Raw genomic sequence first — 22,971 nt, forward strand, 5'->3', positions numbered from 1 at the left:
ACCGACTTCACATTAATGAGATCCACTCCGTCCATCTGGTGCGCCACCCTAGTTTTGGAATAATTGCAAAAATCAGGCCCATTCAAATCTCAAGTAGCCTATACCACAAGGAAACAATCAAGATGTAAATATCTACCATTAAAATCGTCCAAATTAAGTACAGGGTCTACCACGTTGTGTGTATGCCATTCACTCTATTCATATAACGGAGCCTGCTGGGATGAAGGGAATATCCAAAAATGAGGGCAATTACACTCATATGAGCAATGCATTGTCAATCTAAAACTTTTAGGCATGATTTTACATTGCTCATTATCGTGTGACCCACATATATTGGATTGGACCAATTTTTAAAATCTATGGTGAAAATGTGGCGGCATGTCAGATGGACGGAGTGGATTTTATGCATGTTACTCCTACATAGCTCTTAGTTAGCACAAATCATGTCCTCAATGTGGCTACTAACTGTATTTCAAGAGGATACGTGAGAACTTTATTATTTTATACATTTTGACGGTTTACAAGGTGGTTTTCAGCAAGAATACAGCTAAGGCCCGTCTAAACCAGACTTATATAGTATAACTTAAGCACAAACCCAACTTAAACCCATGATGGACCAAAATAGATAGACCCATGCTTAGCTCAAGCCTGGCTCTAGTCCAAGTTTAAACCTATTTATCATTTTTGAAATTGAAATAGTCATATAAGAGAATTTTAATTGTCATTAATGATCATATAAAATAATTTTAATAGCTATTGGAATTAGAATAACTACCTAAAAGAATATTAATTGTTATTAGTAAATTGTCTAATTTAAATTAGCTATTAAATATTTTTAAATTTTGAAAAACTATCAAAAAAGAAATAAAATGAAACTTTTGAATATACCGTTAGAAGCTATAAATGAGGTGGGCCGATCGACCTGATTAATAAATGAGCTTCACTTTTAGCCGCACATGTAAAATTAATTTTATTGGTTCATTAATCAGAAAAATCCACTAATCATATGGCATATCTGCATAGGTGTCTATGAGTTGTGTTCATCTAGGCCATTCATTAGGTAGATCTTAGTGTTTTCCTAAATTTGGCTTAGATTTAATAGATATTCTAGATCCAATGAGAATTTTTGCTCTGTTTAGTAGGATTTAGAAGCCTCTAAAAGCTGTTGGAGTTTTGATGGACGTACACGTGAATAATAAAATAGACAGTGCTAGCCATTGATGAGAACCGTTGCGGGAGTTTGGCTACGATCATACTCCCACATGTATCACACGTGCATTGTACTGGTAATTAAAAGAATGGCATGAAACAGCATGCACTCAATCTTTTATAATAAAATGAGGTCTCACATAAAGATAGTTGGAATTGTCAGTTGCAATCAGGCATCCAAACCTTCCAATAGGTTTGCCCCATCATAAGAATCACTTACAACAAAAATTAAGCGAGCCTATTCATTACATGTGCCACACATGTAGCTTCAATCAGACCATTCATTGTCCATTGTTTTCTATGCATACATGATCAGATTGATTTTTATATCAGTTGTTCTTTACAGTGGGACCATCTGTTTTGATGGACTGGATTTTCTACCCAATTAACAGATTGGATAGTAAGTACTAACTTTCTATCCAACTAGTTGCATGTGAGACGTCCTCTACTTAAATATATTATATAAATTAGCATGAGAAATTGTCGTACGTCCAACTGGTTGGCCTGTGGGGGCCACCATGGTGTTTCTATGACATCTTACCTTCTAGCAAGATTGTCCCGTCATGAAAATGGAATGACCCAAAAATCAGGTCTATGGTGTATGGTGTGAACCATGTTGATGGACCTGATTTTTAATTTAGGCATCCCATTTTCACGGTGGAAAATCTCATCCGACGAGCGAGATATCATGGAAACACCATGGTGGGCCCCACATGTCCAACCAACTAATTGTGTCTGGGCATTTCTCAATTAACATTTCCAGAATAACCCATAAAATATGGGGTGGATGGACCTATATGAACTATATATATGGAGGAAAACTTTGATACTCTGGCGTGTGTGGTGGATGATGCACGTACAGACACTTAGAGATTAGTTAAAGTTGCGTAACTGTCATATAAGCATGTGGCATTGTAGTATCCAAATCATTTTTATTTTTTTTCAACTTTAGATGTATCATGAGAGAATTTGTGTATATTTGGTCATATGACTATTGGATCAGTAGATATTTAAACGGTCAGAAATGAAAAATATCCAGCCGTCCAATTTCAACGAACAAGTGTCCAAGAATAAGAGGTTAGGATCGTTCAACCAATCTGATTTTTAGCCTGTGACTCAGCGACGGTGAGGTCCACAATTTTATCAATTTAAAATTTGAGTGAAAATTGCCATGTGTAGATGTTCTGAGAGCCTGCGTATGAAGCGTAAAACGCTGTATGAGTATCATATAACTCCGGAGACCCAACTCTATATATTGTAAAGGAGGTATTAAAGAATGCTCGGCCCTATTACGCAGGATTCCCGGCTTTCCGTTCGTACTAAAGGAGCCAAGCTGATGTGAAGGGCTAAACCTGGATTGCTCTGGCAGAAACGATCCCAGCCCTGGAATTTTTGGTCTTCTATTGGCTGAACGAGAACCGTTGCTGCATTTTCATTCTTACCTGCTCTTTGTAGGCTATCTATGGGAGGATTTATGGCTTTTCCCAGCTGGGAGATTTTCACTGAATAGACCATCTAAAGTCGTGCCCATGATATCAACGGTTTGGATCACGGGACAATGGCTTGATAGGGACGCGGATTTCCTTCAAACCTTTTGGAGGAAGTTCCTCACCTTCAAAGCTAGGTGGGCCCTCCGTGATATTCGTGCCCCGTCTCTTTATTCTGGAGCTCATTTTAAGACATGAGACCAAAAATGAGGTGGATTCAAAACTTAAGTTGGCCACACGGGAGGAAACGGTGGGGATTGAACAACTACCATTGAATTATTAGTATGGCTTTGGAAGTTTTGTACCAGGTTAAGCGTTTTGTGTTTTCAGTTCATATCAGTGGGAATGACCTTATAAACGGTTTGGATGGCATAAAAACATCAAGGTGGGCCCAGAAAGGTTTCAACGGTAGGCATTTCTTTCCCCAAATTTCCCTCTCGTGTGGCATCTTTGAGTTTGGGATTCTCCTGATTTCTGATTTCCTGTCCTTAAATGAGCTGGCAAAACAGATGAAGAAAGTGGATTTATCACAAACATCACAGTGGGCCCCACCTAGGAAAGGCTTTCCTTTGGAACCCGCGTCCGTTTGATACGGTCAGTCCGTTAAGTAGCGTGTTGTGGACGCTTCAGTTAGAGTATAGAAATAGAATCACCGTGATTCGCACCATCCGCGTTAAGGTCAGTATTTTGGACGGTTCATCTTGTGGGACCACTGCATATTAGACCGTTAGAAAAACTTCAGCCGATTAAACAATCGTAACCATCCCATCAATGGACGTGGATTGCGTACCAAGCACCTCAGTGCACTTTAGCCGACTGAGTAAACTCTATGGGGCCCACCGTGATGTATATCTTTTATCCCCACCATCCATTCGTTTTATCAGCTCATTTTAAGTGATGAGCCCAAACTTGAAGCATATCCAAATCTCAAGTGAACCACACCACATGCTAATTTCAGCTGATTGGACCGGTAGAACAACTTCGGCCGACTAGGGCGTGTTTGGGCGGTGGATTAGAAGGGATTATGTGGGATGGGATTCAAAAAAACATAATTATTACCCATGGCAGGGATTGTCCCCTATTGCCATGCGGTAAGATTGATGTCATGCTTTGTTGGTAACACGGTGGTACACTAAATGGATATACCCACCATCATTTGAAATTACTAAGAATAACATACATGTGTTATATCTAAACCGTTCATTTGTTTTGTAAGCTCATTTTATGGCATGGGCCTAAAAATGAGGTAAATTCAAAACTTATGTGGTCCCAAAGAAGTTTTCAACGGTGAGTATTCAGTCCCAGTTGCTTTCTATGGTGGGGTCCACTTGAGCTTTAGGTTTACCTGATTTTTTGGCCCATGCCTAAAATAATATTGAAAAATGAGTGAACGGTGTAGATATAGCCCACACATCATAGTGAGACCTACACAACTTGCTAACATTGAGTAAAATTGGCACGAGACCCAATGCAATTCTATCTAATCCAATTCCCAGCTTTTACATTCTTCCAGAGTGGGATTGGCACAGTACCAGATGAATCCCATCGCACCCAATCCTGATAATGAACGTGGATTGCGTGCCAAGAAGCTCAATACGCTATAGCCAACTGATAAACTTTGTGGGGCCCAACGTCATGTATGTGTCTTATCCATGCCGTTCATTTGTTTTATCAGCTCATTTTAAGTGATGAGCCCAAAATTGAAGTATATCCAAAGCTCAGATGTACCACGTAACAGAAACAGTGGGATAATAACGTCCTAAGTGAAACCTTCCCAGCTTGATCTAAAAATTACGTGGCAATTAAGAAGCTTCAAAATGATAGGCATTCCAACTGTCGCATCGATCGTCCGGTTGAGATTTAGATATGTTTCAATTCTGGGCTGATATCCTTAGATAAACTGCAATAATGGATGGACGGCACACATGCATCACGGTGGGACTCATGGAGTATGCTTTACCGTCCATATCAATGGCCTGCCTGTGGGGCAGTTTGAAACCAGATCGATTTTCCATATTCTACAGGAAATTGTCCTCCAAATGAACGGTTAAGATGGTTCGGTTCAAGCAATCTTCTGGCTATACCAATCTTAAATGACATGCCATTTGTGGCCCCCGAGAATGTTTCAATTGTGGATGTTAATCCCAATTTTCTTGTGGTGTGGCCCATTTGAATCTTGAATCTGCAGTATTTTTTATTTCACATCTTAACATGATCTGGCGAAGCCGATGGATGGAGCGGATATAATACACACATCACGGTGGGCCCCACAAGCTTAGGGTCACAGGAATTTGGCATCCGAAAGTTCGGGCGAAAAATAAGAAAGCATCCTTGCCCGCCGCGATAAAAGATTGAATTTTATGCAACGGATATATGGTGACCGGCGTTAGTCGGTAACCTACTCCGCGCCCGTGGAGAATTACCGAAAAATCTCTGCTTTTGAATGACGCGGATCGCGTCCTACCCCGCCCGGACGATAATCCGTCCGGGCAGTGATCCGTGGGACCTACCGTGATGTAAGTGTTTTATCCACGACGTTCATCGCTTTTAGCATATCGTTTTAAGGTAAAAGCCTAAAAATGAGGTAGGTCCAAATCTCCAATGGACCACACCAAAGGAAGCTTATTGATAAGACATCTACCGTTGAAACCTTTCTAAGGGCCACCATTATGTTTTTTTTTTACCATCAAACCTATTCATAAGGTCACGTAGACTTAGATGAAGTGAAAACACAAATATCAGCTTGATCCGAAACTTCTCCAGCTCCCAAGAAGTTTTTAATGGTGAACGTTCAATCCCTACTTTGTGGTCCACCAAAGACCTTTACCTAACTCATATTTTGTTTCATAGCTTAAAATGATCTGAGAAAAACGATGAACGGCGTGGATAAAACAGTTAAATCACGGTGGACCTCACAGAGCCCTACCCCAACGGATTACCGTCCGGGCGGGGGTAGGACGCAATCCGCGTCCGCTTTTGAAATGCCTTTCCAGGCGGGGCCAATTCCAAATATTACTTTTCCACAGTTGCCCTTGCGGCTCTTCCAAATCCCCAATGACACCCACAAAAGTTCCATGTCTGTTTAAATTGTTTGGTGTCGCCGTCTGGTTGATGATGCACTTTGACAAATGTATACCGATCGTCTATTTAGTGGGCCACCTCTTCAATGACCCACGACCCAAGAAAATCCATACCACGAATCCAAAATTGATTAACGACTTTTGGATCCATCACCATTTATGACCGTAAAAAAAAGTGCAAATACATGATACGGCAATTTTGAAAACTTTGGCCCACTTATGATGTGGCTGGTAAGTTGAACGGTTTAGATTGACATAAGCCCAATTCCATACGTCAATACAGCATTTTATCGAGGATGTATGTCAGCCCTCCGTCAAATGGACCTGATGTGTGGATGCCGCGGTATAAAAATCATTCTGGTCTTAATGACAGGGGATTAATGTCTATTAAATGTGGTGTCTTTTGCCGGTTTTCTCCATCCATTTATTTCATCCATCGTTCGTGGCCCACCAGACGGTGAAACTTGCCTAAGTCTTTGTACATGGCTTCCACATGTTGGGTCCTACTAATTGACAGCTTGGATTTCACACACGTGTCATGTATGGCTCAGGTTAGCAAACTTCTCATCAGCCTAGAAAGTAAGACTGCCGCCATTTTAACTTTACCAGGGTTCTTCGAGAATTCGGATCCTTTGCTTCCTAGTAGCCTAAAGTTGTACACGAACCGAGTTACTTCAGTTAACTCTCACTACTCGGCTCGGAAAAGCTTGACTTAACTCAGCTCAAAATTGAGTTCAAGCCGTGTGAGCTAATTTTTTGAACTCCAAAAAATTTAAATGATGTAATTAAGGGAGGAAATTTTTGAAATGTAAGTTACTGCTTTTACTTACGGCGACTACTTACGCCGTAAGTAGCTTATTTTGATTTCTACTTATTAAATTGAAATGATTAAATAACTTTAAATGAAAAGTTGCTTAAAATTGATCAAAAACTAAATTTATTTATCTCAAGTGGGTTACTTATCTACTGCTATGACTAGGAAAAGTAACTTATTTGGTGCTATCTAAAGCGGCCCTTAATATGAGATTTGTTTGATTACATCTTAACATATTGCATATCATATTTCAAAACTTTATCCATTAAATACGTTCTTATTTTTCACTAACCCAATGTAAAGGGGCACCCCTTGAAAGGGGATGCCCAAAAGGTTTATTAAATAGATATTTTGGACCTTTGATCACATAAAAGGTATAATGGTTGAAATAATCAAATCTAATAAATTTTATATATAAGTTGAGACTCATCTAATTAACAGTTTAGATAATGAGAAGGTGATCCAACTTCAAAGGTTAGATTTCACAGGCATCACATTGGAGTGATTTTGAAGAGACCTCTTTTGATATTCTATAAATGCAACAAGTTAGCATGAAAAAACAACGAATGGAAGTGAAAGTTAAGGTAAAACTATTATTTTTCTTTATTTTTTGCACTTTTAGAAAATAAGACAATTAGGATTACACCTTGTATAATGCACACACTATATAATCTCTACCAGCTTAACTAACAAACTAGAGATCTTTCCTATTTTAACATGTGTGTAGTCTAAATAAAATGTGACATGATCATTTCTCATCTAACCGATATGCATTATTAGTTAGGTGAGAAATGTTATTTGAACTATACATGCAGAAACATCACCTTGATAAAAAGATTATAAGCTACTATAAAAATTGGAACTAAAACTGTAAAGTTCAGTGAATTTTGGACCACTTATTTTTGTATATTCACTTCATTGTTAATGGGTTTAATGAAAGATACACACCAGGGTGACCGTATTCACAATTCAATGGTTTTGGTGTGGTCCACATGAGTTTCAGATTCAGCTGATTTTTAACCTAGGTAACTAAAATTAAGGAAAGAAACTGATGTACGGACTGGAGTTTTGCATATACAACAACGGGTCCATGAGGCCGGTGCTTTACGCGAACGGTTGTTGCATAGGATAGGTAGGTAAAGGTTATTTTCGCAAACCAAGAACCACGTGCGTGGAACTTTCATTAGATCCACTCCATCCATCAGGTATGCCACTGAACCAAATTCATGATTATCCAAAACTCGGAAGCATGCCGATTGCATCCTACGGCAGGATATGTGAGTGGCCACTGTGATGTATGTGTCTTATCCACACCGTCCATTCATTTTTTTCCTATCATTTTAGGGGGCATGACAAAAAATGAGGCAGATCCAAGGCTCAAGTGAACCACACGTACCAAAAAGGAGTGATAATGGTTATCACCGTTGAAACTTTTCTAAGGCCCAGCATAATGCTTATTTTCCATCCCATCTATTCATAAAGTTACATAGACCTGCACGAGAGAAAACACAAATATTAGTTATATCCAAAACTTCTGTGGCCGAAGTAGGCCACTGCATAGATAACATTCACGAAGCGCAACAGTGAGGGGCTGTCTGGCACCGCGGATTTGAGGAGCTTTCAAATCCCCTGGTTGTATAGCCGCATAAAGCAATGGGGTTTCAAATCCCCTACAAAAGGGGTTTTAAATCTACTTTGATAATTTAGATTGCACCTAAAATAACCTCAGTAGTCGCAGGTGTAACATGTGTGTCATATACACTATCATTCTATTAGGCACGTGGCTTACTAATGATGATCAGTACCTTTCAAACATTGTTCATGTAAATCAGCACCGTCTAAATATTGTCCAGCACCAACGAAACAGTGTCCATGTAAATCAACAATTAGAAATCGTTGGTTAGTCACTTAGGCATGATCTTGTACATGTGGCCCATCCAAGACTTGAAATTTCATCATTTTCAGCCAAAACATATATTTCAACAGGTTTGTTACAACCATTGTGTCAAAAATTACTCATCTCACTAATTAAAAATATTAAAATTGATTTAGTAATTAAATTCAAACCCTACAAATACACCGCACATATCTACTCGTGGATTAAAGTTGATTCACAAATCATGGTGCCAAGCAAGGAGGATTTCAAATCAGGGGGTTATTCCAGCTCCCAAACAGGCCCTAAGTACTTTTAGGGACCCACCAGGGAGTTCATATGCCATCCAATCCATTCGTTTGATTTGCCTCATGGGGATGTAAGAGTTCGCCAAAATAATCATAATATTCCAAAATTTGGGTGGACCATAATAGATGAAGTCAATGGTTTTAGGTATGATAAATTTTTGGGGTGTCCTTTTGAAGGGTTGGATCAGTCTAATTTTTGGGATCAAGACCCAACAAGAGACTGTCTACCTGATAGATGGCGTGGATTTCATGCAAGTTAAACAGTGTCTCCTACGTTGGTGAAAGTTAAACGCTACGTATTCAGGTGCTTTCCGATGCGATAGCCTCGTACCCCAAAGGGAATATCGTTTATAGATGGGTATTTTAGTCATTTGATCGGTTTCCATTTTCCAGCACGCGTGTGTAAAGGTCGTCCGTACTCCCTCCCATTTATAACTTTCGTTTGCTCTTCGGCTGCTACCGCTCTCGACACACCTCGTCGTCTTCTTCCCAAAGATCGCCGATTTTCTCCATCGATCACCACAAAGCAATTCGCCGCTCCAAAACGTAAAAGGTAATAGTCGCCGATTCTTTACTTTTCTTTTTAATTTCATGGACATTTGGAGACAGCCGTTGTTTGGATTTTTTGAAAAAAAAACAGAGATGCTTTCTGACCGTTCGGCATTCTTTCTCGGTCGGATTCGATTCCAATACTGATGCTTTTATGACACTGAATTGAATTTATTTTCGTATCAAATTCAAGAATTCAAGGAAATCGAAGGGGATTTTGAAATTCACGTTGAGATTCAGAGATTCTTCTTCAGTAGAAATAAAGGATACAGAAAGAAGAAAATTTCGGGAGTGTATATATATTTTTCATTTTCTCTTGTTGGGTTTTCTTTTTTATTTTTTGGGTTTTTGGGTATTTTGTGTTTAATTTGGATTATCTGGTTGCGGAAGTTCCTTGGGGTTTTCTCTGTCTTTGATATCATTGTTAGATTTCTGGTTCTCGTCATTGAATCTCTACTTCTCTCGATTTTTATGTATTTTTCTTTTTCCCATTTCAACAGTGGTTTTTGGGTCTCTCTCTCTGGCTCGCCCGCTCTGCCTTCTTTCGTATTTTCTGTTTGTGGAATTTGCTGGGTTTTTATTTTTTATTTTTGTGTTTGAGAAGATTGCCATTTTTTTTTTCCTCATAGAGCTATTCGCCTCTTTCCTATCATTTATCTTGTTGGTTTTTCTTTTCTGGGTTCTTGTTTAGTTGTTTTTTGGTATTTTCTGGGTAATTTGGAATTTTGGTTCTGGAATTTGATGGATATGGGTTTTTCTTGTAGTTCTGAAATTTCTTTGTATTTCTAGTGTTAGGAAAGAGAAAGTTCTTGAAATATTGCTTATAAGACTCACTTTTCTTTGAATGTTAGAAAACTGAAATATTTCAGTGAGATTTTTTCCTCTGGTTTAGGAGATTTTCTGAAGATTTGAATTATTGAAGTTTGAATTCAAATGGGTTTCTGTTGTTGATGGTTTTTTTTTTTTTTTTCCCCCCCATACATTTCCCTTATTATTAAATCTAATTTTGATGGTGTTTTTAAAAGATTATGCCATTTTGATCCTTAATTTTTTCCTTAGCAGTTTTCATAGTAACGAGGGTTTAGGGCTTAAGGTGAAGATTCGGGCCAGTTTGATACATTGAAAGGAAAGGAAACATTGTTTCCCAGGAAACTACCCTTCCGTTGTGCATCTTTTTCTTTTTATTGCATCAAAGTGTCTAGCATGGTGTTTTGATGGAAGTTCTTTGAGGAGCGCCTTGCGTTCTGCTGTTTCTAAGTACCCATATACATGCATCTGCTCTCTCAGCAAGGGTCTAAAATCCCTTTCTGTTTGGAGTTTCTCATTAACTACATAGTTATTTGATAAACAATCCCTTTTCTCATATGCAATCTCTCATTTAGCAATCTCATTCATCCATGTGATTTTATTTTTTTTAGGACCAGGTGTCTCAATTACTTTCTTGCTTGGCGTTTCAGATTTAAATGAAGGCTTTGAGAGCCATTTTTCAGTTCTGAGGAGATTTGTATGCATTGCAGGCTTGCAGCAAACACTTCTAGTTAAGAATTCACAGATGAGAAAGCTATTTTTCTTTAAATCTTCTGCATCTAGCAGTGGAAACAACAATCCAGTTTCTCCTCCTCCCAACAGTGAGGCAGTATACTGGGAGGCCCCATGGGTCGGTTGTGTGGATACCCAAGTGACTGACAAGGTTCAGGACAGCTCCCGAAGCCCCAAGGGCTTGGTTTCCAGGTCAGGAAGACAATTCCCTGAAAGCCAGAATTCCACTAGATCAGGCCTGAGAAGGAGCCATTCATTTTCATCTCCCATTATTTGCAGTGATCTCGCAGAAAGGAATTTGAATTGTTCAAGCGATTTGAGCAGATCTCCAAACAGTGGCAGTGTTCTGTGTCATATGGATGATTTTACAGTCTGGTAAGTGCCTTTAATTCTCTCAGACATTAATTTTTCTGGTTGTTGGTTTCATCTTCATTAGAGTTCCATTTTCCATGTATTTCGAAGTCCTGATTGCCTGATTCTTTATTGGGTAGGTGGGGTTGTTTCTGCACAAATCCATTTTCTGTGGAACCACATCACTTGTCATTGTTTCTCTGATTTTTGCTTTTGTATGACTTTATGTTAAAATAAATTTCTTTTCTGAAGCAATGCTTGTGATTTTTGTGTCTTTGACTTAAATGATCCATTTATTCATTGTCATTATTTTTTTTGGTCTCTGTTGCTGCAGCTGTCGTTCTCTTACTCCCGAAAGGTATCCAAAGCCTAAAAGAGGTGATCCGGCCGCCGCACGAAAGATGTGTATTGTAGATAAGCTTGATTCTCCGAGCTCATCCAGAAGTTATTTTGAATCATCGGGCAACTCACCTTACGGCTCTCCAGTCCCATTAAAATGTAGATCTGCCCGTCTAACTCAACTTCCAAACACGACCCTGGACTTGTACATCGATGGGGAGCAGCATGAAAGGCGCTTACGGCCAAAACCCGAGTCAAGAAGATGCACTCTAACTGTTGGAAATGGCTATTTGGCAGAGAACCGAAATCTGCGTAATTCAAGGAGGCCACCACGAGTGCAGTCAACCGCACCTACTTCTCCAACAAATGGAAAAGAGCAGCTGAGATCCTACTCGTTTAGGGAAGCTAGAGATACTCAACTTCGCGTTTCGTCCAGGGATTGGCGGATGGATGATATCGGGCCCATATCCCCGCAAAAGCTTACAAAGAATGGAGTTGAGAGACCATCCCATGTATTCCCTCGAAAACAAAAAATGGAACTGCGAGATTTCGACTCCAAAAGTATTATGACAGTTGAAGATATCTATGAGGATTACTCAGAGTCACACCCTGCTCCACAATCAAAGGGCATCATGCAAACGGGTTCTTCATCCGAGCATGTGTCTTTATGCCATCCATCAGATCCCCCTTGTGAACCTGCAAATGGGCATTTCACAAAGGAAATCTCGGGCTTCCAAAAGCAAAGGTACTTTGTTGGGGAATATCCGGCAGGTGCGAAACATGAATGTTCAATTTACTCCGTGGAAAAGGAAGAGGCCATAGATGTGGAATTGCATAGAAAAGCTAAAGAGGCTGAAGAGAGGGTTATTCTTCTATCGGAAGATATCGATCAGGTGAACCTTCAGAATGGCAGTTTCAGCATTTCAGCATTGCTTCAGATGATTAGAGACATCACTAATGACAGGAGAAACTTGGCCCTCGAAGTTTCCAGTCAGATACAGAGTCGAATTGCTGAGAGGGCTTCACTGAGCGAAGTCGTTAAATGTGCGCAAGTAGATTTGGAGACACAGACAAGGAGGCTGGAGAAGGAGAAGAATGAACTGCAGTTGCATTTGGAAAAAGAGCTGGATAGACGGTCGAGTGATTGGTCATTGAAGATCGAAAAATGCCAATCCGAAGAGCAGAGGCTAAGAGAACGGGTCAGGGAACTGGCTGAGCAAAACGTATCACTTCAAAGAGAAGTATCTTCCTTTAACAACAAAGAAGTGGAGATCAGAAATAGAGTAATGCATTTGGATATGCAGTTGAACGAAGTGACAGCAAGGATGGATGAAGCAAGAGCGGAGAATTGCAATCTTCAGGAAACCTTGTCGCAATTGCAAGAGCACTGTAAAGGGGTGGAGATGGATCGGGATTGCATCAAAAGAAGCTACAATGAAAAGGTTAAGGAAAGCAAGGAGTTGCAGAAAGCCGTTGCCAGGTTACAAAGGATCTGTGGTGAACAAGATAAGACGATTAGTGGGTTGCGACAAGGGCTTATCGATGATATCAGTGAGCAGTCTACACAGAAAGGCGATCTTGTGATTAAATTGCAAATGGAACAGGTAAGATTGACAGGTGTTGAGCAGATGCTGAGAAGGGAGGTGGAGTCATGCAGACATGAAGTTGAGTCCCTTAGGCACGAGAACATCAATCTCTTGGGCCGCTTGCAGGGCGCTGGGAATGGCCCACTTTCAGCTATCAAGCTTGATCAGGAGCTGTGTGCTCGAGTCAATGTCTTACAGAACCATTGCTTGTCATTGCTTGATGACCATGGGCAGCTTGAAAGGAAGTTGCTGGAATTTGTGAAGAACATTATGTGCCATATTCCTAAAAATCCCAGTTCAGAATGGGCACAAGAAATTCATAATGGGTTTGATGGGTATTTGATTATTGAATATGAAATGAGATTAGAACGGTTCTTGAAGGGAGTTGAAAATCTTAGGAGAAGCTTACAAACAACATCTTCAATACTGCAAGAAAAGACCAATCTTGATGCTTCCGACTGCCAATTGAATATTAATGATGGTGGTATATTGGGGCACTCAAAGGATCAAGCATTAGAGGTAAATTGGTTTTTCATTTTCTCCCTGATAGAGCTTGATGTTTACAAATGAATTCTGTCCATGATTCTGAGTTAGTTATTACCGTGCTTAAATCCATTTATTCGCTGAGTTGTTATATAAAAATCTTATTTTTCAGCTCAAAATGCTTTTTATTTTTAACTCATATTTCCAAAAAGATCTGGATTATTTTAAACTTTAGACTTAGAACTATATATATATTCTTGACTAATTTCAAAACTCAGGTTGTAATTTCTTTTCAGTGTTTTTCTATTTCGAATGACGAAATATTTTTGTGGAATTGCTGATTTGTTAATTCGGTATTTAGAGATGTTGGTTGGAACTGCAAACAGTTGACTTTGTATATCTTATCAACCTCAGATTTTTTTTGGTAGGCCGAGTTCCCTGTTTCTGCCAAACAGGGAAATTCCCTGTTCCAAACAAATATGTACAAGTGGGGCCATGGTTGGTTTCTCCAAGCTATTGAGTTGATGCCCCTAATCATGGATGAACCATGCCCCAAATTTCTCTTCATTAGGTGGACTCTAACATTTCCATTATTGGTATCTATGCACATGATTAAGAAGAAATTCATGAACAGTCCACAGTCAATGGAGAAAAGACAAGATTTGATTGTTTGGATCTTCTGATTTGAGGGATTTGTTGGGCATGGTCCATACAAGATTGGGGCCATTGGATTAATGGCTTGGATAAACCAGGTTCTTCATGTACAAACTCGGTGCGCAGCAGGTAAGTTCACTGTTTGTTAAAAATAGTAAACTTGGCCTCATTTTTCAGATATCTACACTCTTAAACCTTTTTTTTTTTTTTTGCCTCTCATCACGATTTTCATTTGCCTATATTCAAATTTTAGTGTCTTTCCTTTCAAAGTTTTAAAACATCAACAATTTTTTCTGAGAATCAACAAATATTTTATTAAAAAAAGAAGCTCACCAAGCTGGCGAAAGGCTACAGCCTGAGGAAACTATCAAAAAAAAAAAAAAAGGATTGTGCAATCCTTCAAGCAGGATGCTTAACCCAATACATCAACTTTTATTTTCCTTATTACATCCCCAACCGACCCTTGAAGATTTTGGAAGCACTGACTATTCCTCCCCTTCAGATTTCCCAGAGAGCTGCCATGAAAGCTAGCATCCAAATCCTTCTATCTTGCTTGCCAACCTTCCCACCATGCCAAGATAGGGTTGAGCTGGATGATGGGTTGGCAGTCATTGCTTAGGCGGTGCCTCTGAGCATTTTCTAATAAAATCAACTGCACATAATCTACCATTTGGGTCTCCTTAAGGCTTAAATCAGTAATCGTTCCACGTTTTAGCTGAGCTGGTCTGTCTTGTGTTTATGGCAGCTTGGGAAATGGGAACCACACAAAGGCATGCTCCCATCTTCCCACTTTTTATTTTCCAAGAAGCCAATGAGTTCACTATTCATTCCAAGCATGGAACTTCCCTGTTTGGGACTCAGTTTGTAGTTGTGGGGCCCATGGTTGGTCTATCCAAGCCATTGATCTGATTAGGCCCATCATGGATGGACCATTCCCCCCAAATCTCCCAGTTTGGAAGATCCCCCTAACTTGTTCATGTTGATCAATGATACATCCTTCTTACCCCCACCCAACCCCACTGGCTCAGGAGAACAAATACAAACTGACCACCTGAAGCAGAGGTGCCATCCCCTTCAAGATGCATAGGCATCGGTTGTATCCCTATTCTCTCTTATTCTCTCCTGGATGTAAATGGGCGACAGTTCAGGCACCTGAAGCCGAGGTGCCATCCCTTTCTTCGAGATGCAAAGGTACCGGGTGTATCCCTATTCTCTCTTATTATCTCCTGGATGTAAATGAGTGACAGTTCAGGCACCAAGTGAGAGTAGGTAGTTCTTTTTAACCATTTATTTGCATGCCAATAACAGGAAGGTTATAGTTGACCAATTGAGAGAATATTCTGGGAATGGTCCATTCATGACGGGGGTGGTAAGATCAATGACTTGTATAGACCAACCATGGGCCCCACATCTACAAAGTTCCAAATGAGAAGTTCCATGTTCGGAACGAATAGGCAACAAATTGCATTTGCTGCAGTGAATTCGGAAACTTCAAAATGGGTCCTTGATCAGCAAGCTGTTCTCTAGGATAACCCATCAAATCATGGTTGATTTCTCAAGATAGCCAGCCATTGTTGTGAAGCTGCCATCTTAACAATTTCAAAGCTTCTTTTTTATTTGATATTATTCTTTCTGGGTTTTGAATGTCTTGTTCTGTTTTATCTAGGTCAATGCAGAAGTAGAGCTCAAAGCTGAAATTCTTCTCACGAAAGCACTACGAGAGAAGTTGTGTTTTAAAGAGATGGAACTTGAGCAATTACAGGCTGAGCTGGCAACATCAATAAGGGGTCTTGACATCCTAAGATGCGAACTTCAAAGTGCACATGATACGGTTTCCTGTCTGACCCACAAGATGAAGGATCTCGAACTTCAGGTGAGCAGTTAGTTGTTCTCGTGACATATCTTCAAAACGGCATTTCCCATCATGTCACATACTAATATGTGCATGCTGGATATCTAACGTGAACACACAGATGCATATGCATCTGCATATCATTTTTATTTTTTATTTTTAGTTCTGGTAAGCCTATACATGTGGACATCTCAGCTAATGCACACCACCACATATGCCTGCTTGGCGGACCGGCGAAATAGAAATATCCAAGCCATCCATCAGGTGGATCTCACCATGTATATGTTACTTCCTAAAGGTAAAGGTGGTCCATTCATTAGGTGAGCCATGCCATTAGAAGTTTCATGGGTTAGAAAGCGTTGGCTGAAATTTTCACAACTGTGCATTTGTTCAGTTAATTGTGGTCCATCAGACTAGTTGACCGACCTGATTCTTGGCATGGGAGATCTACATAGAGTCACATTTCTGATGGATGGCTTGGTGGATATAGCACCTGTTTGCCATGCTGGTATATGTGGTGTTGTGTGCATTAGCTGACTTATACTCGCTTGTGGTCTTAACAAAACTCCATTTTTAAATTTTTTTTTATTAATGGTAGATAAGATGGGATTGAATACAAAACCTTTAATGTCGCAGCACTGATAAAACATAACCAGCCAAGTGGTCAAAGGGTTCAACCCTAAGTTTCTGCATACATATAATCTCTGTATGTATGTAATACCTTTTTAATTGTATTGCCTTGTGGTCTTAGCAAAGCTCCATTTTTTATTTTTTATTTTAAATTATTTAAATTTTATGGTAGATAAGTTGGGATTGAATCCAAAACCTAATGTCGCAGTAATGATAAAATATAACCGTCTAAGTGGTCAAAGGGTTCAACCCTAAGGGGTCATTTGGCACCATGGATTTGGGGGGATTTCAAATCCCCCGTGTTGTTTTGCAGTATAAAGTAACTGGGGGTTTGAAATCCAGGGGGTTTGAAATCCATGGTGAGAGCATTACACCTAAAATCCTTTCAATAGTTGCAAGTGTACCATGTGTGTCACCATACTATTATCCTATTGGGCACATGGCCCACTAATGATATTCAAAAACAATTAAATTATCAATTGCATCACTATAATTACTTTAATATTGATGATTGGTACCGTCCAAACATTTTCCATGTAAATCAATGGCTAAAAATCATTGGTTGGTCACTCGGACATGATCTTGTGCTTATGGCCCATCCGAGACTTGGAATTTCATTATTTTCGGGCAAAGCATATATTTTAGCGTGCTTATTATAACCATTGTGTCAAACATTACATACGTCACTAATTAGAGATATTAAAGTTGATTTAGTAATTAAATTCAAACCCCTGTAAATATACCATGCATAGCTACTTTTGGATTAAAGTTGATTCCCAATCCAGGGTGCCAAACACAATAGGAGGATTTCAGATCCAGGGGGTTTCAAATACAGGGGGTTCCGAATCCAGAGGTTCCAAATCCACTCTCCCAAACAGGCCCTAAGTTTCTGCATATGTAATAATCTCTGTATGTAATGCTTTTTTAATTGTTTTGCAAATTTATGTCATGTATCCCATGTATATGTTACTGACTAAGATTCACAGATTTATACACTTTTGTGAGTGTATAAAATGGAACCTCTACTTGTGTACTAATTAGAGATATTAAAGTTGATTTAGTAATTAAATTCAAACCCCTGTAAATATACCATGCATAGCTACTTTTGGATTAAAGTTGATTCCCAATCCAGGGTGCCAAACACAATAGGAGGATTTCAGATCCAGGGGGTTTCAAATACAGGGGGTTCCGAATCCAGAGGTTCCAAATCCACTCTCCCAAACAGGCCCTAAGTTTCTGCATATGTAATAATCTCTGTATGTAATGCTTTTTTAATTGTTTTGCAAATTTATGTCATGTATCCCATGTATATGTTACTGACTAAGATTCACAGATTTATACACTTTTGTGAGTGTATAAAGTGGAACCTCTACTTGTGTGCTTGTATTAGCAAATGCAATTCTACCTGTATTGTATCTGTTTTCTAATGTATTGCATCTGTTTTTTAATGTATGCATGCACGTAGGTTGTACTGCTAGGTGATGTATTCTATGATGTTACAACTATACCTTTTGCAGTGTTGCTACTTTTACGTGTGATTTATGAAATGTTACCCATACATGAATGTGCCGGCAGTGCAATTTTTACAAGGGGTGCGCACCAGTGTAACCAGTACCACCATAAGCTTACAGGTAGATGTGGGGTCCATGTGATGTATTTACACCATCCAACCCTTCTATCAGATGTGTTGCCTTGGATAACCCCTAGAACCCAAAACTCAGCTTGATCCGAAACTAAGGTGTAGTGTAGAAAAGGGAACTAGCTGTGAGGGAACGTCCACCCTTGAATTTCACAAGGGCCTACCTGAATTGCAAACCATCCTGAATATTGTCCTGATCAATCATCCAGATTTAACAAAAGGTATGAATGGCCTTTATCATATGTACACAACGTGATGCTTCCCCATGCTAATAAGCATTGGGAGTTCCTCCTCAATATTTTCCCTGTGATATGGTCCATTGTTCTCTGGATTGGGCTTAATGTTTAGGCTCTGGGGGTTTTCTGATGTGACACATCTTATGGACGGGTTGGATTCCTTGAAGACATCACTTGGTCTCACATCTGCCATGTACCACTGTAAGCTTTACAGTAGTACCTGTACCACTGGAGTGCGTGCCTTTTTCACAATTTGTATTCATCTTTCTTTTATGTATTCATGCATGTAGGATGTATTACATGTATGCATCTGTTATGTGTGTAAGAACTTTTAATCATGGGGATCTTTGGAGCACCATCTATCCACAGAGAGGCCTATCAGATCAACGCTGGATTGCTAAATCATGTGCGTCATTCTTATGAATTCAAGAGTTTATTTTTTAGTCTGGAGTGGGCCCCCTTTTCACAATGTGTATTCATCTTTCTTTGTATGTATTCATGCATGTGGGATGTATTACATGTGTCCATCTGTTATGTGTCTAAGAGCTTTTAATCATGGGGATCTTTGGAGCACCATCCATCCACAGTGAGGTCTATCAGATCAACACTGGATTGCTAAATCATGGGCCTCATTCTTATGAATTCAAGAGCTTATTTTTTAGTCCGGAGTGCGCCCCTTTTCACAATGTATATTCATCTTTCTTTGTATGTATTCATGCATGTAGGATGTATTACATGTATGCATCTATTATTTGTCTAAGAACTTTTAATCATGGGGATCTTTGGAGCACCATCCATCCACAGGGAGGCCTATCAGATCAACGCTGGATTGCCAAATCATGGACGCAGATTTCCTGCAAAAGCCTTTCATGGGAAGTTCTTGCGCTGGGATCCTAGGCGGGGCCCACCATGATGTTTGTGAGAAATCCCCCATCCATTCATTTTGAGAGATCATTTTAGGACATTCAACAAAAAATGAGCTATATCCAAGACTCAAGTGGGCTGCACGAGAGGGAAAACTTGAGAATGAAATGCTCACCGTTGAAACCTTCCTGGGCTCCACCTTGATGTTTATATGACATCCAAACCATTTATAAGGTCACTACCACTGGGATGAACTGATAAAACAAAAAACTTAGCCTGATACAAAACTTTTGAGGCCATACGAATGTTTCAATGGTGGTTGTTCAATCCCCACTGTTTCCTCTTGTGTGGCCATATGAGTCTTGGATCCAGTTCATTTTGGTCTAACATCCTAAAATGAGCTCCTCAAATAGATGGACAGGGTTGATTTCTTAGGAACATCATGACAGGCCCCACCTTAGTTCCCAGCACAAGAACTTCCTGCGAAAGGCTTTGGCAGGAAATCCATGTCCCCAATTCATGGGCCTCATTCTTATGAAATCAAGAACTTATTTTTTAGTCTGGGGGTGAGGATCACTTAGTTCCTCCTAACATATAATCTTCATAAATTCATTTTTTTTTTAAAAATTTTTTTAAAAAGCCGAGTGTTGATTATTGGTGGTTAGAAAACCATTCATCATTTTTAAACATATTTTTGATAGAAATGATGTTATTTTCCTCTATTTATTACATTTTTAATTATTGGAATGTGATTAATGATAAACAGGCATTGAGGAAAGATGAGAATGTAAACCAGCTGCAAAGCGATTTGCAAGAGTGCATGAAGGAGCTGACAATCACAAGAAGTATATTGCCAAAGGTATCTGCAGAGAGGGATCTGATGTGGGAGGAAGTGAAGCAGTATAGTGAGAAGAACATGTTACTGAATTGCGAACTGATTTCTTTGAAGAAGAAAATTGAAGCCCTCGATGAAGATATACTTCTCAAGGAGGGTCAGATCACTATTTTGAAGGACAGCCTTGGCAGCAAACCTTTCGATCTCCTCTACAGTCCTACTACGACAATGAAAGAACTTTCTCTGGAGTGAATTTCAAAAGAAATTTAAGCTGATTTTTTTATTTTATTTTTTTCGTTCGAGAATTTTGAGATCTCTAGTCTCTTTCGAGAACATCAGGATTGTAAGGGTCGCCTGTCAGGTAAAATGACGAGCTGTCTAATACCTGAGCTTGTGATTAACATTGTTCATATCTCATTTCCACATGATTTTTTTTTCTTCCTTTTCTTTTATTCTTTTGGGTGGAGGTCAAATTGTAAATTGTGTCATTAATCTTTGGTAATAAACCAAGGTTATGATTCTGGTTTGGCATACTGTTTGGGAGGTTTCATTTCTTGGAGTGGGGCTTTATTGTAGCCCAAGGCTTACCTGAACAATGCGTTCTTTTTTCTCATTGGAATTGTGATATTTTTTTTTTTCTTAAAGATTGATTTTAGTCTCATTTGGATGGGTGTCATAATGTAGAAATTTTATGGTGGTTTTCTTGGATTTTAGATGAAATTTGAAGGTGTTGAAGGGAAGTTCTTCCTGTTGGTTTTTAAAACTTGGACTGGTATCTGTAAGGTGCTTGAGAATCTTGAATTAAGCCCTGTTTGTTTAGAAACTCATATCTTCCATGATTCCAACCAGTATGATACCTTGATTGAACAGTGAAATGATACAGTAGAGCATGGAGTACAGGGGAGATCATCGATCAGAGTACTCGCGTGGAGTTGTAAGGACAAAAAATTCGAGTGATTTAGACTCAACCTGCCCCTCTATGATTGGATCTGATACTGCATGCTTTATTGTATCATTTCTTGATTGAATCTTAGCTTTTCCAAAATGTGCCTGCTTTTCTCAGCATACATGACTATCTGTAAATGGATTCAAAGGGATCCAATGCTAACGGTAGGGTTGTCAATGGACCTGTACTCGGGCCTGACAAAATTAAAAAAATTGAGAAGGCAGGCTACGGCTGACATGAACAGTTCAAGATTTGGGTGAAGCCAACCCAAGGCAGGCCCTGCCCGTTGACAGTCCTAGCTAACAGTCGGCCTTTGGAATCTCTCTGATGTCATGTGCTTGAAATAAGATATGTCAGGACTATAGACGTGAGATTTATGTCTCTCTCAATGACCCAAACTATGTATGTGATATGGCTCCCCTTGGATGGGGAAGCCGGTGAAAACTCTCATAGTGAATATTTCGATCCTTACAGGATACAAGTTATGGTGACCGTTATTGTTCTGAGCAAAATAACCAAATTATCAAAGGGTTGAAACAACAAGATTGAGGGATGTTATGCATTTTCTTCCCTTTGGATCGTTGGAAGGTGACTCAGATTCAACAGCTAGAGTCTGGATGCATTATGGGAGGCTTCCAAGCCAATAGATAGTCCAATTACACTACAAAGGATGCAACATACTAAATAACTAGTCAGTACATGTATATGTGGGATGTGTTATATATAATTTAACAATTAATCATATAAGCATAATTAACAAAGTGCTCAAAAGACAATTCTAAACACCAACATGTGTAATGGTTCAATTACCCTACTCCATTTCCGGCGGACTCATTCAACCTATGAGTGTACCGGATTTCATTATCGAAAGTTTTAAATCAGGTTTTAAATCAAGATTTCATTACGCATTCAACCTACAATCATGATACCAATGCATTGCCTATGTTTCAGGTCAAAGATCAAATACCTTACATGCGATGCTCCTCTGAGGTAATCACGATGATGGGAGGTTGAGTGAATCTCCTATAACTAATGTGACGCCTCGGTCCCTGCTCCAATGTGGGCGGGCGTGAAGTGGGCGGGGCTAGGTGCCTGAGCGAGCTATTATTGCAGGTGACTATGGACGGAACTCTATCCCACATTGCTTGGACAGTCGTTCGAAGTCCTAGCTATATGTGGAAGCTCTCCCTTAATTGTTGTGACGTGTTCCTGTGGGAGCAAAACCACCGCTGTGCACTTTATTTGCAGTTGGGTTGGACAATATCATGGACGGGTAAGTGCTGATGTGGGCAGGGCCGAGCAAGCCTAGGCGAGCTACTAGTATCCTTACCCCAAGTGTCTCGTTTTAGAGCCATTCAGGGGAGATCCCAAAGCGGACAATATCACAACAGTGAGGCGGATTGTCTCAACTAATGAGAATATTGTAATCCTAGAGGATTCATCTAGATGGGTGTTCTATAAGGTTTATATAAAAAATTAACTATTGGTTCAAGTCTAATCTCTATAACAAGGTGGGGATCAAGTTCATCTTTTTCATTGAGGTTGAAATCCTCTTTTAGGTGATGAATCACATGGAAGATAATTTAGATCTTATGAATTTAGAGACTTAAGATGAGGGATACGATTATGGAATCACCTAAGCTTCTATTGCACAAAAAAAACCCATCAAATTGCCCCAAAACTGAATGTTTTATATA

At 39.5% G+C, this 22,971-nt stretch overlaps 1 protein-coding gene across 2 annotated transcripts; it reads left to right on the top strand.

Annotated features, from left to right (window-relative positions):
• Window positions 1-9,206: 9,206 nt before the first annotated feature.
• LOC131251143 (uncharacterized) lies at window positions 9,207-20,989 on the top strand. Of its 2 annotated transcripts, none has more exons than XM_058251676.1 (5): window positions 9,207-9,324; window positions 10,838-11,234; window positions 11,545-13,654; window positions 15,939-16,145; window positions 20,260-20,989. In XM_058251676.1, the coding sequence occupies exons 2-5, from the start codon at window positions 10,873-10,875 to the stop codon at window positions 20,578-20,580; spliced, it is 3,000 nt and encodes a 999-aa protein (XP_058107659.1). In that variant the 5' UTR covers window positions 9,207-9,324; window positions 10,838-10,872; the 3' UTR covers window positions 20,581-20,989. The 2 variants fall into 2 exon arrangements, with proteins under 2 accessions (XP_058107659.1, XP_058107660.1); XM_058251677.1 differs by having other exon boundaries at window positions 9,240-9,324; window positions 10,778-11,234.
• Window positions 20,990-22,971: the final 1,982 nt, after the last annotated feature.

This window comes from Magnolia sinica, chromosome 7 (genome assembly GCF_029962835.1).
Source record: "Magnolia sinica isolate HGM2019 chromosome 7, MsV1, whole genome shotgun sequence".
Classification (NCBI taxonomy): Eukaryota; Viridiplantae; Streptophyta; class Magnoliopsida; order Magnoliales; family Magnoliaceae; genus Magnolia; species Magnolia sinica.

Bases quoted from the DNA above. Each gene is read 5' to 3' on its own strand.
- LOC131251143 (XM_058251676.1), top strand. From the start codon at position 10,873: ATGAGAAAGCTATTTTTCTTTAAATCTTCTGCATCTAGCAGTGGAAAC. The intron at 11,235-11,544 runs GTAAGTGCCTTT...CTGTTGCTGCAG, and splicing joins ATGGATGATTTTACAGTCTG to CTGTCGTTCTCTTACTCCCG. The intron at 13,655-15,938 runs GTAAATTGGTTT...TGTTTTATCTAG, and splicing joins CAAAGGATCAAGCATTAGAG to GTCAATGCAGAAGTAGAGCT.